Here is a 17,790-nt window from a genome sequence, read left to right as displayed (position 1 = left end):
GTCAAAAAACCACATTTCAATAAAGTTCTCAAAAGCCAAATAAAAGTATTTATAAATAATATTTTCAATACCTAAAGAAGCAAGAGTCCTTGCCAAAACCCACCCGAAATTGACGATTATAATAGATTTGAATACCATTTCTTCGCAGCGCAGGCTGCCTCCTCTTTGTCGACTTTAATGAGTTGCGAAATGTTCCACATGGAAACATTTGAGAACCGAATGAAGCCCGGCAGCGTTATGTAATTGGCTAAAAGAGCGCGCTGCGGGGGATGTGGTGGTGGGGGGGGACTCAAAAATGAAATTATATACCACAAGGACAAGCCCAGGAAGGATAAAGGGGGGTGGGGCTGAGCTGGCGTTGCACGGGCGCGAACCTAATTTAATCAGGCAACGAAAATCAATTTAAAATAGATTTACTTTGCCGCGCTAATTGAGGCGTTGCCAAAACGAACGCTTTCAAGTGGTTTCGGAATTAACAAATATTTGCCGAAAACTAAGCGCGGCTATATGGTGAGCAGTTAGTTAATTAAACGCTTTTCAACGCCACCGAAATAACAGCAGCAGCAACTGGGCCAAAAACAACGCGTTAACAAGCAGCGTAACGGCAACAACAATAAAAGTTGTTTAGACATAAGTAAATTACTTGGAAGCACCAGTTTGACACTTGGCTGGCGGCGGCAATTCCACAGTCCGTCGCCCTCTGCCTCCTTCTAAAACCCCTTTTCCGGAAAATCCGCACCTCCCCCCACAGCCACCACACCCTTTTGGCCACGCCCACGCGTCTCTGATGGATTTAAGTTCTCAGCGTAAAGTGTAAACAAGGGGGAGTGCTTTCAAATGCTAGATACCCATTGGTTTTGGTACATTTTAAGTAGCATTTGACTTGCGAAAAAAAATCGTTGCCTACTTATAAGGGCAGCGGGAAAAACGTTTAGTACCTCATAAAGTGAGTAATGAGGTAATTGGAACTATATAAAGCAATTAACAGTATACAAAAGGTGGTATCTAAAATGCTTGGAGTGCCTGCGAAGCGATATATCGAAAATCAATCATACGCACCGTTGTATCTTGGTCAAAGCAAAATTATTACGCATACGCAGTGTCCTTCAATCTTTCAATTGAATATATTTCGAAAACTGCATTTTGAAGTGCACAAAATGAATATACCCCGACATTTAGCGCATATCTATTATGCAGGGGGAGCAAGGAGATGAGAAAACGTCTTCGCGAAGCGGCTAAGAAAAAGGGAGGGCGAAAGCCGGGAAAGATAGGGGAGCAAAGCAGCAGCCAAGTGCCCACAAATACACAAATACATTCAAATTTAATTGAAATACAAATTGGCAGCTTTTGTTGCCAATCGTCCGCATAAAGCTCAAGCAGAAGTGGAAGCCGAAGCGAAATAACAAAGCAAATAAACAAACAAAACGGGCAAAGGAAAGGACTTAAGGACTAAAGAACCGAGAACGAAGGACAGCGAAATTCTGAAAGTGGAAAGCAATTTGAATTGAATATAAATATTTATGCAGCAGTTGAGCAAAAAAAGCAAATGAAATGTTGCTTATGAAACGAAGCCTTATGAATGAGCCCACTAACGAAGAAGAGCCCAGAAAACTCTGTGTAAATAAAAGGACTGCGCATTAACCGATCCGTCTTACCTGACAAATAGTAGTACAAAGATTCAGGTCAAAGGTATCAAAGTTCCCCTTCAGTTCAGTTCCCATTTAAATCGAAATTCAATCAAGTGACCATTTCACTCGGAAAATTAAATCTGATTTCCTTAACGAAATGCTTGCAGTAGCGCGAAACAATCATAAAGCTCATTAAGATACAAGTGCACATTTTCACAATGGAAGTATTTAAATGACTATGAAATATGAAATAAAGCGTTCAGTTGCATGGCGAACTTTTAAAATGCTTACGAAATTAATAATTCTTGTATTAATAGTTAATAAACTGTATTGTGAGCTGTGCAATGCCATTATTTATTTACAAGCTGGGCTGTCAAGTTATTGTTTTCAATTAATGCTCTGTGTGATATGAGAATGCCTGCAAAACGTTGTTAAGCTTTATCCCTCATACGGATGACCTGACTTTGAAATTACATATTCCCAGAAAATTCTTTATGCTGCACACGGATGTGAGTAAATTTGCTTTCATCTAAATTCGTCATCTTTTGAAACTGAGGAAAACAATTTTCCATGTCAATGATAAGCCCAGCCAAATGGCCGCAAAACGGATCAAATCTGTGGACGCTGTGCATCCTCACAGAGTTCCTTAAAATAACATTGAAATATATGCTTTTTATCCCCTGCAAATACCGTCATTTTTGTAAGCAGCTCTCCTTCTTTTCAGTGTTTGTATGCCAATAAGATCAAGTGGGATTTGGCCGTGGAGCGTAGTAAGTATCTACCGGATTGCATACCGTGAAGGTCTCGCGGTTGTGTTGCCACCTACCTACCACGTGCTACATGCCACATGCCACATGCCACATGCCCATTTCCACCATCCCTTTGGTCATCTTAAATCGTATTAAAGTTCTTACAACCCACATCGAAGTCAGCCAATCGTAGTCCCTTAAGAATACCATCGACATCCTTACGTACGCACACATATGGATTAAGTTGCATCAAATGATTTGCCCAATTTAAATTGCTGACATAAGGATCTACAACTTAGGTTAAAATAGTAGCTCCACTTCGGAGTAACTTGAAATACCTAGGAGTGCATAATTACTAAAATTGTTTATTTAATGTACAGCTTTCAGAGTTCTTTCATATTGCTGTGGTGTAAAATGATTTGATGTAAGATGCATATTAATATGAAATCTTATACATTTGAGCTCAGTTGTAAGTTTCGCATGCACACGGCCATACTTAGTTTGGATTTTTTTATTTTTTTGCCAGGGCGGAGAGGGGACGGGCGGGAAGGGGTTGGGGGAGGATCTGGGGGCCAACAAAACATTTCGATTCCTTCACTAACTGGAGCAAATTCAAAGAAAAATTTCCCTCAACGGCTTTGGCTTGCTTGAGCGCACTTCAAGTGGCAAACACACACTCAAGCACACACACCGTACACACCAAGCACACACACGTGTTGCAGGGAAAATCCTTGCTGGGGGAAACTGGGAAACGGAAAAGTGAGAACGGAAAATGCAACAGAAAAACTAGCGACGCTTAATAAAGCCACACGAAGCGGAAATGAGCGTGTAATGTAAACGGAAATGCGTTGAATGACGCCATATTTGTTTTTTTGGATACCCGCATGCGAATCCGGATTGGTTTCGCAATTGAAATGCTCCTCTAGCTCCAGGACAGCAGTTATCCTAGTTGCTTTCCCCAAACGGCGACAAAGTGTTAAATTGTGTTCGCCAAAGAATGACAGAACGCCGGCAAGAAGATGTGAAGATGTGAGGATGTGAAGATGTGAGGATGGGAATATGGGAAGACAACCAGTGATCGGGGGAATTCCCGTTTTATGTCACCGAGTGCTGCAGGCAATCCCCGCGGCACAGTGGATCAATTATACCCAAATCGGGGTGCTTATTAATCATGCCATTTAATTTTCAATCGATTAACAGTGCTTCGAGTCGAAAATAATGCCAATTCTTTTCATGAATAAATAAAACGACTTAGTTCTTAGCTCAAAATAGAGCGACACAGTACAGACTTTCACAGTCGGCCGAATTGTATTAAATGCACTTTAAAACCGAATTATGTATATTAAACTTTAATTTTTTTTTTTTTTCGCAATATGGCCCCACTGTGCACACTGCACTCGGGGGACAGAGTTGTGCAAGTGTTTGCGAGCAGGACATACATCATTGGTTATTTATTGGTTTCCACTAAATAAATCGAACTGAAATTGGCAAACGTCGCAGAATGGCCATCATTGGCCCCTCCTGACCCCCTAACCTGTGCCATCCATATCCTATATGTAGACCATATATATGTATGTATATATAAGGTCCCGGACATATTAGGGCTGCCACCGAAAGGCGAACAGCGACACGAGAAGCCGAAAGTTTGGCCAGCAAACTCAAGTCACTTCAATAAATGTTGGCCAAAGTTTTTGGCCCGCTTTGGTTCGAGCTTATTATTTATTCAGTCAAGTTTTCACTCTGACACCAGATCCCAATACACGTCTCCCGTTTATTGGGTCCATATGGGCATAGGCTATATACATATACACTTTAATACATACGAGTATTTGCGATATACAAAAGGGGCTATCTCATTAGCCGTTTGGGCTGCTCTTAGTTAGCGGATGATTTGCCCGATTGTCAACTGATTGCAGTCGCACCGAAGTGGGCCAAAAAGCCAAAAAGGACCCCGTATCCGGATGAATACAGATATAAAGGCAACTTCCAGCTGTCATGGGGATTTGTGGGTGGGAAAGGTAAGGAAAAACGATGCTGGCGATAAGAAAGGTAATAACTTTTAACACCGCCTGAGGCCGCCTTCAAAATGTGGCAGAAAATGCAGGTGGGGAGAATTGGGGTGGTCGCTACGCTTTTGGCCAAATCATTTGACAGTATATTCGGGCCAGATTAGATAGCTGTTTTGTAATACTCACAATCTGCCGCAATGATAAATGAAATATTTTTGCATAAATAATAGGGCCATATTTAGCCGGATGACATTATCTGCAAAATGTGTGTTATATATCTTAAATCAATGGAAATTGAAATACGTATAAATCAACGACAGCTGCGGTTCATTGATCCTTCCATCAATATACACATATTTTCTAGTTTAAATAAATAAACACACACACAGACACCAATGACGGCTTCTTAATCCTTGTGTGCATGGTAGCGAAATTTGCAAAAATCGATTTACGTATGTATGTATAATTTTCAGGCAGTCTGGCTAATTAAATTTTCATAGCATACTTTAGCGCCCATTTTTGCTCTTGATTTATAACAATTTTCACTGATGAAAACGAACGAAAATGCGATATCACAGTGTTATTTGTATTTTTTTGTATTTTGTACACACTATTTGTATGCCCTGAAGATTGGAATTTAATAGCTTAATGCTAATTTACTAGTTTATATACTACATATGTTGTATGTCGGCTAAATTTGAGATAACGAGCAATATTTCTTTTAGACAACTAATAAATAAAATTGTATCTGCTGTATGTATTGACATCAAATAAAACATTGTTAAAGTGCAATTAAACAGTCAGCTGAAATAATTTAATTTATTGATTTATATGCATTTTTGCAGAAATTTGATATCCAAAATGTCGAATTCTAAGTTTCCATCTCAGAAACTGAGAAATCTCAGACGCTCTCCTTCCAGTCTCTTAATTTTCCAGTCAAGTCCAGTTAGCTTAGTGCCAAGCAGTCTAAAAACAACAATAAGAAATAGAAGAGGACGAGGAACAACAACAACATAAGCGTGAGCACTTTGCACACAACAAAAGTCTCCAAAACAATAACAACAACTAAATCAACACCAAAAACAGCAAGAACACCAAGAAGCGGAGAGAGTGAGAGCGGGAGCAAGAGCGAGAGAGACAGAGACTGAGATGAAAGTTGAGCAGCAAGAGCATAAGAATGGGACAGAAACTTAAAGAAAGAAAGGGAGAAGAGAGCGAGTGAGAGTGGGGAGCGGGGGAGCATGAACTGCAGCTGAGCACATAAAACAAAAACAATGCAGCCAGAGAAATAAAAAAAAAACAAAGTTAATCTCAAACAAAGGCGCCGCCTGCGAAAAAGGGGGAAAAAGGCGGCGAGGGGTGGGGAGTGGGGGGAGGGGGCAAAGCCTCAAAGCGCACAGCGAAATGCTCGTAAAGCTTTCAATTAAAATTAATAAAAATCTACGCGAATTAAATAAACACCAGCTGGATTCAGGAGCAGTTGGTCAGGACAGGTGCCACAAAAAGGTGAGACCTACAAACACAATTAAGACGATTGGCATTAAAAAAGGCCCGTTGAATTAATGGGTGGGTGGTGGGATTTAACGGTAAAAGCATTTAATTGTGCTCTCATGTCAATCGATTGGGTTGCAATTTATGTGCTTAATGGGCTTTAACGCAAATATGGGCCAATTTACTTTAGTTGGCACGACAAATCGGGAAAATGTGCTGTTAAAAACATTTTGAAATTTAATAAAATCTTAGTAACCGATATGATTTTAATAATAGTTCAAGGCCTTGTTGCAATTGTTTTCAATTTTTTAGATTTTACAATTTTAATAAAACTTATGCCAAATAAAATCAAAATGACTATCAGGCGTGCAGTTGAACACATTGGCGAATTGCAATTCAATTGTTGAAAGCGCGACATTATTATTTGCACAACGTACTGAATGGATTTATCAATTAAGAATAATTTAGTTTATTGCATCAATTTGAACATCTCTAGTGACAGCAATTAAAGCAGTAAACCGGTTAGTTTTCATGTAAACTTTGCTGCCAGCGAAATTCAATCAAATGTGCGTTTGCATAAATGGGGTTACACAAGTCAAATGCAACTTTGAAAGCCCAAAGGATCGGGATGGCAAAAAACATAAAAAACACAAAAAATACAAACAATACAGCAGATACATATAGTAGCAGGGCAGAGCAATATGTAACACGCATCCGGTTACGTGATACGTTTAACGTGACATTCGCATCCTCCGTGGATGTCTGTTGGTGACACATTAACCTGGAACGGAGGAATGGAGGAATCGGCGGAGGAGCACCGCTCACCGGTCACCGGTCACTGGGCACTGGGCACCCACTCTCCGCCGGATTATATAAATTGAATTGTTTGGTACAACATGACGGCCCTGGCCATTGAGCAGGAAGCTGGAGCAGAGAACTATACGGTGTGTGCGTGTGTCTGGCGCATAGAAAATGGCCAAGACCATTGCGGGCAACTCCGTGTCGTGGCGCCCCGTTGATCCAAAGCTCTCGTAAGCCGGCCAATCGGCAGACATAAAAAAATACAAGAACAACACGACAAGCACACGACAAGCAAAGTGATTTCACTCGAGTTTCTTTTACATTTACTTTTTTTTTTGTCAGTTCCTTATGGAGAAAAAGAAAAAAAAAAAAACAGTTTCTTATGGATTTATGAGGCCCAACCGTCGAAGGTAAATAAGTGGGCTAGGCCCCATCCTGTACTAATCAGACACTTATGTTGGATTTGGGATGTCCTGTGGGCGGCAAGCAGCGGTGAAGGACGAGCGCCCACACGTCGGATACGTAATTTGAGCAGCAAATGGGGAAAAATGTAGCAGAAGGACGGACATAAAAAATAGCAAATTATTTTGCTTATTTCAATGTTTACGCTTCGCATTCAAATTTTGTTTTATGGACACCCAATGGCCAATACGAAAGGAACATATAAAGTTTCATTCGCATACACACTGCCACTTACACTGCAAAGAAAGCTTTGTCGCAGCAATGTTATTTTAAAAAAGTAACTATCAAAAGCATATGATGTTCATGCTACTTATAGGCTTGTCTGCTTATCTCAATGTTTGTTTGCGCTCGTTTTATTTGCAACTTATTTTTGCACAGTGCACTGAGTGGAACTTCAGCCAGGAGGGCCATTAAGCATGTTTGTCCCGTTTATGATTCATGAATGCTCTTTGTTGCTGCCATCGGTCCAATGAACTGTCATCAAATAGCTGGCGCAAGTTGAGCATCAATTTGGACTTGTTGCCTTGGATGTTTGGACGTTTGGGCACTCGATGGGTTTACTTAGCATCTCTTCAAGAGTATCGAGTAAATGGATTTGCTTAAACTCATAGAAATGTCCTTGATTGAAGGTGTATTGGAGTTCACCACTGATTGGAGTTCAATTAGATATCCAAACAATGTGATTTCACATTCAAGTCTTGAGCTCATGTATTTGTGAGTTTTGGGTGTTTAGCTTGGCTAAAAATCATCGCACAGATTAATTATTGACTGTCTTGGTAATAATGATATAAACTAAGGATCCTTATCACTTTCTTGCTGATTTCAATAAATTAAACATTTGACCAAGTTTGCACTTGCATTTAAAGAAAATTTAATATTTTCGAATTTCCACGTTATTCATCTATGATATTGCCTGTGTGTGAAGTGTACCTGTCTTTTATTTTTACCGCTTCCATGTCAAGCGGATAAATGGTATCCCACTGCATTGATTGTTGTGGCTGGGGATCTGCAAAATCAGTTGCCCGATGACGTTGGCGCACCTGCACGGTCCACATTCCGTCCCCCGGAACTCCTTTAACCCTTATAGCATCCACTGACGTCGTGGGCAGTGGAGCATCGAAGCGAAACAGTCAGCCATTCAGCCAGTCGGCCATTTAGCCAGTCAGCCAGCCAGTCAGCCAGTCAGTCAGCCAGGCTGTCAGCGCACAAATGGCGCCACAAATGTTTTGCCCCTTTTTCGCAATGGAAGGATACATTTGTAACTTCTATTGATTTTTAATGCACGCCTTCTGTCCTGCCAGCCAAGGCGTCGTCGAAGTCGTCTCAGTAGTCGTAGTCGTAGTCGTACTCGGTGCTCGGAACAAGCCACCAAGCCATGAACTTTACGAGGCGAGGAAGCCACCTACTCGGTCCCAGGATCCGTCTGGCATGCCATCGTCCTTAGTCCTTGCTCCTTCGTCCTGCTACATCTCAATTTTACCCTACTCTGCGTTTCTTGCGATTGTGCGGGTGTGTTGGTGTGCGGGTGTGTTGGTGTGCGGGTGGGTGAGAATCTTAATGCTTGTAGCTGCTGGGAAACAAACAAACATGTCACAGTCGAGAGGGCTGGCCGCAAATCCGCCATCGTCTTCGGCGATGCCATTGCCATTTCTCCACTTGATAACTTAATGCCCCACGCATGCTGCCCCACATCCACATCCACATCCGCATCCACAGCACACACACATACGCCATTGCACACACGTACACACGGACTGACACTCACGCAGACAGGCAGCCAGACGGCCGAACGGACAGCCATCCATCCGGACGGACATACGGACGGACAGACGAACGGACAGCTCTATAAACAAGCAGGCAAACTGAACTTGCCTTCCCGCCTATGCACTTGTGTACTTGAGATGACTGCGTGAGAGTTCCGATTCCGATGGCAAGCCAGGGATCGCGGAAGGAAGTTCTTGTCCTTAACTTCCGCTACAAATAGTCCCGCGACAATAGTGATCTAAATGCAGACTTTTAGACCTCGCTGTTGCCGTAATTAACTTGATGTTGCCACATACAAATATGATTTTAATTTTAAGTAATTAAGAGCAGCGTGGTGAAATGCATAAGCTAGTTTAGATAGTTAGCTGCATTACTTTCGACCACTTCTGGCCATTTTATAATAAGAAACCTTTTAGAACAAGGCGAAATTTGATGGAATGTATCTTAGGAAGTACTTACGGTTGGAGAAGGCGCTCAGTGGGCGCGTGAGAAGTGTGGCCATCAGGAGGAGCAGCATCACTGGCATGAATGTCGGCGAACGTCCTTGGTGCACTCCAGTTTGCTTTTGTTTCTGCTGCTGCTCTTGGTCCTGACGATGATAAGCCAGTTGGTGGTGGAGTCGCCGGGATCGGGTTGGCCAAATGCCAACCTGACTGCTCAGCTGCAGCGGCATTTTTAGCATTTTAAGCAGATTGCACGGCCGGCAGATCGGTTGGGGATTATTGTTCGCGTTCTCGGTTATAGTTTATCGCTAATAACTAATGGTCAATCACTTCGAAGCTCATTCGCAATGGGTGTTGCTGCTGAAAATGTTGATATGGCTAAATCATTGATTGGGGAAGGCCAATGATGATGTGTTTACATGAAAGCACACTCCAAACGAAGCTCTAGACCATTTGATGCCCTTTAAATGTAACCTTTCTGGGTATTCCCATTACTAAATTGCGACTAATTGCAAGCCTATATTCATTGGTATGCTTTGGCATCTACGGGCAGAACTTAGTATAAGTAAACTTTATTAAATAATATCAAACTGGAAAGCCTGAAGTTCCCACCCTATTCAACTGCTTTCCATCATAGCCCAAGTTTATTTACAAGCAGCGGGTATAATAAAACAAATCCGTGTACAATTTAAATCAGACAATTGACAGATTTGAGCGTGGACAACAACGACCAAATTGTAAGCACATAATAAATGTTTACACGTTCATTGTATTGTACTCTTATTTACATGACAAATTTATCTGGCGTCATCGACGCGATGGTTTTGTACAAAAACTTGGTTGGAATGGGTGGCGTTTGATGGGTAAATTATGTGTGCGGTAATAATGGTGAGGTTCTAATGGCCGCTGGGCGAATTTCACGGGCCTGTGTGCATTAAAATATTTTTAAAATTTACGTGGCGGCGTACTTTGCAGCACCGCCTTATTTTACGACTTGCCACATCCTTCAACTTATTCCGAAAAAGTTTTCAACGTGCCAGCATCACAACGGCGACGTGTAACTCACTTTCAACCACCCACTTTTCCCGCTTTCCCCAGCTTTCTCCGCCTCCACCACGCCCCCTTGACAGCCTTGACAATCTTGGTACATAAAGCCAGATTCGTTGGGCATAAATGGCATTAATCAGTTTGCGGTTTACTTTCGCAAGTCATCCAACTTCTTGGTGGGAAAGTAAAAGTGCCAAAGTGTAACTTTATCGTTTAGGGAAGTTGCATATCGAAATCTACAAGTTTCTCTCCAGGAATTCGTTTCAAGTACTATATATTCCTAACTTTTATGCAAATTTGAAATCATGAATGTGTGAAAACGGCGCTTAAAACGGATAAAGCCCCAAATAAACCCAGAAAGGTTTCAAAAGGCAATGAAATCTGTACCCAATGCACCTTGCACTTTGGGTCATAAGTAATAAACTGGTGCACAAAAAACCGCCACGAATGATACGCTTTTTGGAAATTCAATTTCCTGGGGATTACCCGAAAACAAATTCAATTTCAAGAGATTGCTATTTGCTTAAGATAAAATTTCACAAAGAACTTCTAACGCCTTGTGTGCTGTGCACCCTGGCACCTCAAATTTCCCATTAAACGTGTGTCGATAAAAAACGAGCTGGGAAAATACGACGTGTTCTGCTGAAGGGAGTCTTCAAAGAAGTAAAAGGATATCAGCACCTGAATTGCAGGGCAAATCATGTTATGCGTTTCTACCGAAAGAGATAATAATATGAATTACACAGGCTGAAATGTGTGTGGCTTGCTGCATGAAGCGAACATGTGTAAATTTAACACTTTAATGATTTATGCGAGAGCAAATTAAGTATTTTCTTCGAAATTAAATTGTTTCCTGCATATTTCAGGCTGCAAGGCAAGCTGATTGAAGTTGCCAAGCCCAATTTATTTTGCTTGATTTAAATGAAACTGCATACCACATACAAATTTATGTCTTGCAAAGGCAAAAGTAATTATTTATGGCTAGAAAATAGTTTCACGAAAGTGTTGAACAAATCTGTGCAATTTCCGCATTTAATGTGTGCGAAATAGCCTTTATTGAGGTTGATCTGAAATATATTCGGTGACAAGCTATATGAATATACGAGTATATGTATGTATATATCAGCATCGCATCGAATTTGTATTGCGGCTGAGGAATCCGCTAAATTAGCTTCTGTGATTGAACTTTGGCCAATGAATTACCCATGGAGCTGAGTAACCCAAGCCCAAACCCAAACCCAAGCCCAAACTCAGAATATAAAACCTAAACCTAAACCGTGCCAAATTTAATCGCCTTGCGGGGGATCTGCGTATTTGCTGTCAACCCGGGCATGAGTTAAGCAATCCTCGAGGCATTAAGTCTGCTCTGCGGTTGGCTAGACCAAATTGAAAACGAATTAAAATGAAATTTCAAACGCTTTGTGCCAAAAGTTTTAGCCAGCTTCTTCTGTGCACCGCGCCACACGCCGAAATACTTCGGCAAAGTACTTAAATGCCTTCTATTCTATTCTATTATTTTTTTTTTAAGCAAAACTTCGAAAGTTCTATACGAGTACAGCACTTTTTTCATTGCGTTCTATATAAGTAAAGAATGCAATCTCCATTTTGATTGGTTTATCAAATGAAAGAGCTCAACCATTCTGGCCGATTTATAAACTTTAAAGCTTAGAGCGATCATACTTTTGATCAGATTACTTGTTGCTAGACATTGTTTTAGTGCAAATTTCCCTCGGTTTTTTAACCACCTAATGATAACGCATACTGCCCTTTGGAAAGTATTTTACAGCTGGAGTTACCGACATTTCACGAGCTTCCCCACTTTGCATTGTTAAGTGGAGGAGTGCCAAAGTGCCAAATTGACAGCAGAATGTGCTCAAAACATAAATGTTTAACGCAGGTGCTTTGCCCGTCCGGTTGCTTGAAATATGCTTGTGAACAGGAATACAAAATGGAAAACATTCAATTTTTTTCGGCTGGCGGCTGGGAGCGGTGCTAACATGGCTGATAATGGTGAATTTCATATTGATATCACGAACTGCACTAAATCATCAATTAAATGATTTTATGATGCCATTTTGGGGATTTTTACCCTCGGGCAATTTCGCTTGTGGTTTTTGCTCCATATCTCATGTCCTGGCCCCCTTTTTTCTTCTCTCGGATTTGTTTTTTGTGATTTGGTTGAATTTGGGCTACAGTAGGAGTTCCGTGTGTCAAACATGTGTTATAACGACTACTGGGAATTTCCACGCTGATGCAACTGAAACTAACCAATCTGACAATAGAACTTTTTTATAACATATAAATGTTAATTTAGATATGATTTAATTTTATAATTTTTTAATAAATCCTAATTGGTATCCCTTTTAAAAATAATGCGCAAATTTGTAAGTCTTTTTTTGAATGCAAGTTTCACTTAGGCAGTTTGGCCTGTGCTAATTTTTTCTGGAAAACACCTGCTACCATTTTGCCGCGGCCAAGATGCTAACGGTAATGGAGAGACTAACGGTAACGGGAAGGACAACAACACCAAACCAACTTGACGAAGCGACGGAAATGCAACACTTTTCCTTTAGTCTTCCGTTTTGCAAATTCCCGTTTGTTTTACTAGCTCTTGCTCCTGTTATTTCTTGGCCACTGTTTGAACAACGACAAAAAAAAAACACCTTAAAAAAAGGGGAAAATAACGTAAAGCGCACGAGAGCGCTTGAATAAAAAAAAGGGAACACAGGGAATTACCAACATCAACACAAACACAAGCAAAGCGCCCGCCGGATTTATAATGGCAAAGTAAACAAGCTTACGCGAGTCGCGCGCGACTTTTGTCCCGTTAGCTTGGCTTTTTGTTTTTGCGCGCGCTTTTTTTGGCGCGTTTCTACGCTTTCGGCAGGGAAATCGCGTGACGGAGAGCAGGAGCAAGTGAAGAGCGCGTCCTATGCCAGCCGAACGCAGAATGCAGCAGACAGCGCAGCTATCAGCGGCTTTTATACGCGGCCTACCGACCCGAGCACTCGTTGCCCTTCGGCTCGGACTTCGGCTCCTGCGAGAGGGAAACGGAAGTTAGTGGGTGAGCGATTGAAAGCGGGGGACGGGGGGCTTTGGCTCGTTTAGCATATGTCTGCCGCCATCGACATGGGCATCACTGGCACACGTGTGCGTGTGCACGCACACCAGAGTTCACAACAATAGTTAATATCAGAATGTTAATATCAAATGCTAGATGGTGCGCAAAATAATGACCTTTTTAAAGTGAAATCGTTTTGAAAATTATTATGATTTCTCTGATGATCACATAAAAGTGTTAGCAAGGCATTTTTCGCCATCGCAATTAATATTTTTATTAATTTTAAGGTCCTAAAAAACTGGTATGCTGAAGAACTCGCGACTTAGTTGTGTTACTATCGAAGGAATTTTAAGCCTTACTAGTCGCTTAACCTAAGCTGTGCGCGGGTGTTTGCATATTTACTTTATGAATGTGTTTACCAGCAAACTTTGGCGAAGAAAAAGAGACAGCAGGCGGCGAGCGAGCGAGAGGTACGTGCGAAAGTGCCAACACTCGCATTAATGACACCAGCAACAACAACAGCAGCAACAGCACCAACAAAAGGCAACAATTTGAATTGTAAGCCAGTGTATAGCCAACAACCAACAGCCAACAGCTCAATTAACTATCCGTCCGGATGGCGGATGGCAAAGTGTGTCCGTGTTGACTTTCTCATACGCATAATTCCCATTATTTTGGCAATTACAAGGATGTAATGGCACTTGCATATGCTTGATATTATTTAACCCGTAAGTGTGTGCCATTGCGTTTGCGTCGCCGGGCCAAGGTAAATATGAAAAATGCATTGCAACGCCGGCATTTTCATTGTCCGAAGCGCAATTATTAATGCAGCACATGCGCAGGTTTTATTGACAGTGTAGATCTTATAAATTTATGTCTCTTAAAGAGCTGCCGTAACCTAGTTACGCCATAAATCTAGTAATCACATTTTGCAATCCTTGCGGAATTTGATACAAATCCAAAATATATTAATTGCGTAAATACTGTAGTTCGTGATTCAAAAGTCTCACTGTACTTCTGTGTTTTTTTTTGCTTTTTTTCGGCTGTGCATCGCATCTGTTTGTTTGCCAGTTCTCCGTGCAGCATAAAATGAGCAGCAAGTAATTTACGTGTAAACAGGTTAAGGGATAAAGTTCATCACATGTAAATGGATATGCCTGATTAATGGCAAATATAAACGAAATACAGAAGCTTCGGCATACGAGTGTGTGTTTTCTTCTGTCGCTTTTTGCCAGCCCTTTATTGCATTCGATATTCTGGCATTCCCGTGAATGCATGACAATGAGTGGGATGCTTGATTATTTACGATTAAATATAATAACTGAGTAGATACTTGCTGGTGTCAACAGCGCATTAAGTAGTTCTAGATCCATTAAAGTCATCAGCGAGTGAAAAGTATTTTCCTCCCGATATCGTATTTTAAATCATACATTATCAATACACTCAGAACCGCATACACTTGGTTATAATTTGCAGCATGTTTTCCATCTATCTTGTAATTGCTGCAACTTTTAGCCAAAAACCTCTGGAACAGTAGGAACTCGATTCGAAGTCCCCTTCAAAGGCAAACCACTCAAACTTGAACTTCCAGACGGGGCTGCACATGCGGGCCAAATGCGATGCCAAGTTCTGGCCAAGTTAGTAGTTTCATAAGCGAGACCTCAAGCCGAACAGCTCAAACTTGAACTGCATCTTGCCATGGACTGCTTCCTGGCGATGGCGATGGTAATGGTGATGGGTGATGGGTGACGGTGAGGTGCTCACATGGCGAACTGGTGTGAGCACAAGGTAATTGAGATGGATCCGGACTGGTTGGCATCACATCCCGCGGCTTCACGCAACAAACACGCCGCACTTGCGGCACTTTCCCGGATCCGGCTGCATTCCGTCCGGAGTATGCTGTCTCACCTGGCGGGGAATGGGGGATACGGGCCAAATTGGGCGAATGACAGGCCCCGACATTCCTTCGATACCACAAATTGGGTTGGTCCATGTGAGTGCACTATAAACTAAATAATAAATAATTTTAAAATAATATTAATTATTATAATACAATTTTTAAAATACACCTATCTTGCATATAAATATGGTTTAATTCCTTTACGTGTCCTACACGTATATTGCTTTCGAAAGAATTCCGATTTATTAGCAAGCCAAAGCGAGCATCATAAATATTTATGAATATTATATGCCACTACTATCATGTACAAATAAAGTTTTCAACAGGAAGCGTACAAAATATCATCAAAGTGCCAAAACTACACAACAATTTGTGTTATGCGATATATAGAGTTTTTGCAAGTGTGCACAGCTTGTGCAGTTTGCGTATATTTTGCATGGCTGGGATAACTTTTGGGTTCATTGACAATGGCCACCACCCATCAGGAGCCCCCGCATACCTAGCAGCCTCAAGGATTTTCGGGTAGCGTGTCTCGCATTTCACTTTCACAACTTGCCAACTGGCAAAGCAAGCAGATGGAGATGAAGAATTCATGAATACATCCCAAGAAATGCCAGATACTTCCATATATACATACGTATGTACGTTTGTACATGCATGTATATAACCTGAGACTGGGAGGACATCGAGGAGTCGGCGAACAATTTGTATTCAAACGATTTGAGAGCACTCCGGAAAGTAACATCATTAAAAAATTCTCCATCGCCTTGAGTAGCTTGACTCGGCTTCATTCTCAGGACCTTATCTCCGTACCTTCTTTTTTTCGTATTTTTGAGGAACCGGGAAACCCCCAGAGTCCTCAATCATCATATGTCCCGAATGGCGCCCACTTTCACTCCCATTTCCCGCGAGAGTCGTAGTTATGGGAATTTCATTCAAATGCAATATCTCGTAAGCAGCCCAATTGTTGTAGAATCTATGGTAGGTGACATTCCAGCGAAGATATAGCGTTTATGCCATCAAATTTTATGATTTCTGAAACATGCAGCAGGGAAATTTAAAGTTCAAGGTCGACTTTCTGAAGACAGATCACAGTAGTTTAATATACGCTCTTTAAACCAATCATTTTTGATCACTTGACTAAAGTTGTAACAAATAGAAAAGAAATAGAAACCGCGATCACAATAAGAAATAGTGTAGCATACATTTGTGCGCATGCAACATTCGAATTGAAAAATGCCTATAAGGACTTACCTAATTTTAAACGGAGTGGATATGGCAACTAAAACACGCATAAACTGGCCTGCTGCAGAAAATGAAACAGAAACCAATCCATTCCGACCCCAATCCAATCCAAACCAATCCAATTGAACGCTCGTTACCTTTCCGCTGCCATTCCGATTCTTGCTGCAGGCTGTCAATCGAAGTTTACACGGGATATCGATACCGGCTCCGGCTTCCCGGGAATCAATTTGTAAGTACTAGTAGTAGTGTGGCACGGGCATAGGTGTGGGCCATGGGGCATGGGGCACAGAGCCTGCCATCCAGAATCCAATAGAAAGTTTCACCTACACCGCAGCAGCAACAGCAGCAGCAACAGCAGCAGCAGATGTAGCAGCAAAAGAGCCGTTGACTGGCAGTTCGGTTAGCTCGGTTCGTGGGGCCTCGGAGGTTCACAGGATTCACGGAATTCACTGGATTCATTGGATTCACTCGAAGGCGAGAGGGTCAGGTTGCCATCGCTGCCAGGCAAATAGCTAAAACATTTTTGCCCAGGTAACTTTTTAATTAAAGCTGCCAACGTTCGAAGTGTAGAGGTGGAGGCGGACAACAAGCTTCTGTCTCCATTGCCTGGTGCTCATCATCGTTATTATCATCATCGTGGTCGTCGTCTCATCGGGCAGCAGTTAACAAACGCTTCCTCGATGGCCACAATAAAATGCAGTTGCAGCTGCAACAACCACAAAACGCCCCCTTGCGGTTTTCATCACAATTATTGCAGTGGAATTCGTTATGTACTACATACAAACATGCATATACAAAAATCGTATTATCCTTCTGATGCTGTAAGCTCAATTTCCATTGCATCCTTGCAATTGCGTTTGATTATATCAAATATGTTGAAAATTACAGATGATATTATACCATGCGCTCTGACTTTCGGTAGCAAATTTCAAGATAGTTGAATCCATTTTAACCCCTTTAGCAAAGTGCACTGTACTCATCCAGCTTGCAGTTGTTATTGGCATTTTTGCATTTTATTCGAAAGCCCCGATTCTGGCCGACTGTGTTGAAACCAATTTCAATTTATACAAATAAAATCAATTTCATTTATCGCTGCTTGCATCTGTCGTTTATTTTTTATGGCCTCTGCAGTGGCAGTAAGCAATTTTTAATTGAAAGCGAGAAAAAAATACAGCAGGAAACGCACGGCA

At 41.5% G+C, this 17,790-nt stretch overlaps 1 protein-coding gene across 1 annotated transcript in view; it reads right to left on the bottom strand.

Moving 5' to 3' along the window:
• Window positions 1-13,346, bottom strand: part of LOC6551562 (tyramine beta-hydroxylase) — a 29,039-nt gene extending 15,693 nt beyond the window's left edge. Inside the window, exons 1-2 of the mRNA XM_001978565.3 lie at window positions 13,196-13,346; window positions 9,364-9,707 (exon numbers count right to left, since the gene is read on the bottom strand). Of these exons, the coding sequence (XP_001978601.1) occupies window positions 9,364-9,586 (223 nt within the window). The 5' untranslated portion in view covers window positions 9,587-9,707; window positions 13,196-13,346. The remainder of the gene's footprint in view (window positions 1-9,363; window positions 9,708-13,195) is intronic.
• Between the last annotated feature and the right edge of the window lie 4,444 nt (window positions 13,347-17,790).

The sequence above is a fragment of the Drosophila erecta genome, unplaced genomic scaffold (assembly GCF_003286155.1).
Source record: "Drosophila erecta strain 14021-0224.00,06,07 unplaced genomic scaffold, DereRS2 tig00000126-arrow-pilon, whole genome shotgun sequence".
Taxonomy (NCBI): domain Eukaryota; kingdom Metazoa; phylum Arthropoda; class Insecta; order Diptera; family Drosophilidae; genus Drosophila; species Drosophila erecta.
Note: the sequence above shows the minus strand (reverse complement) of the source record. Positions and strands in the feature narration are given on the sequence as shown.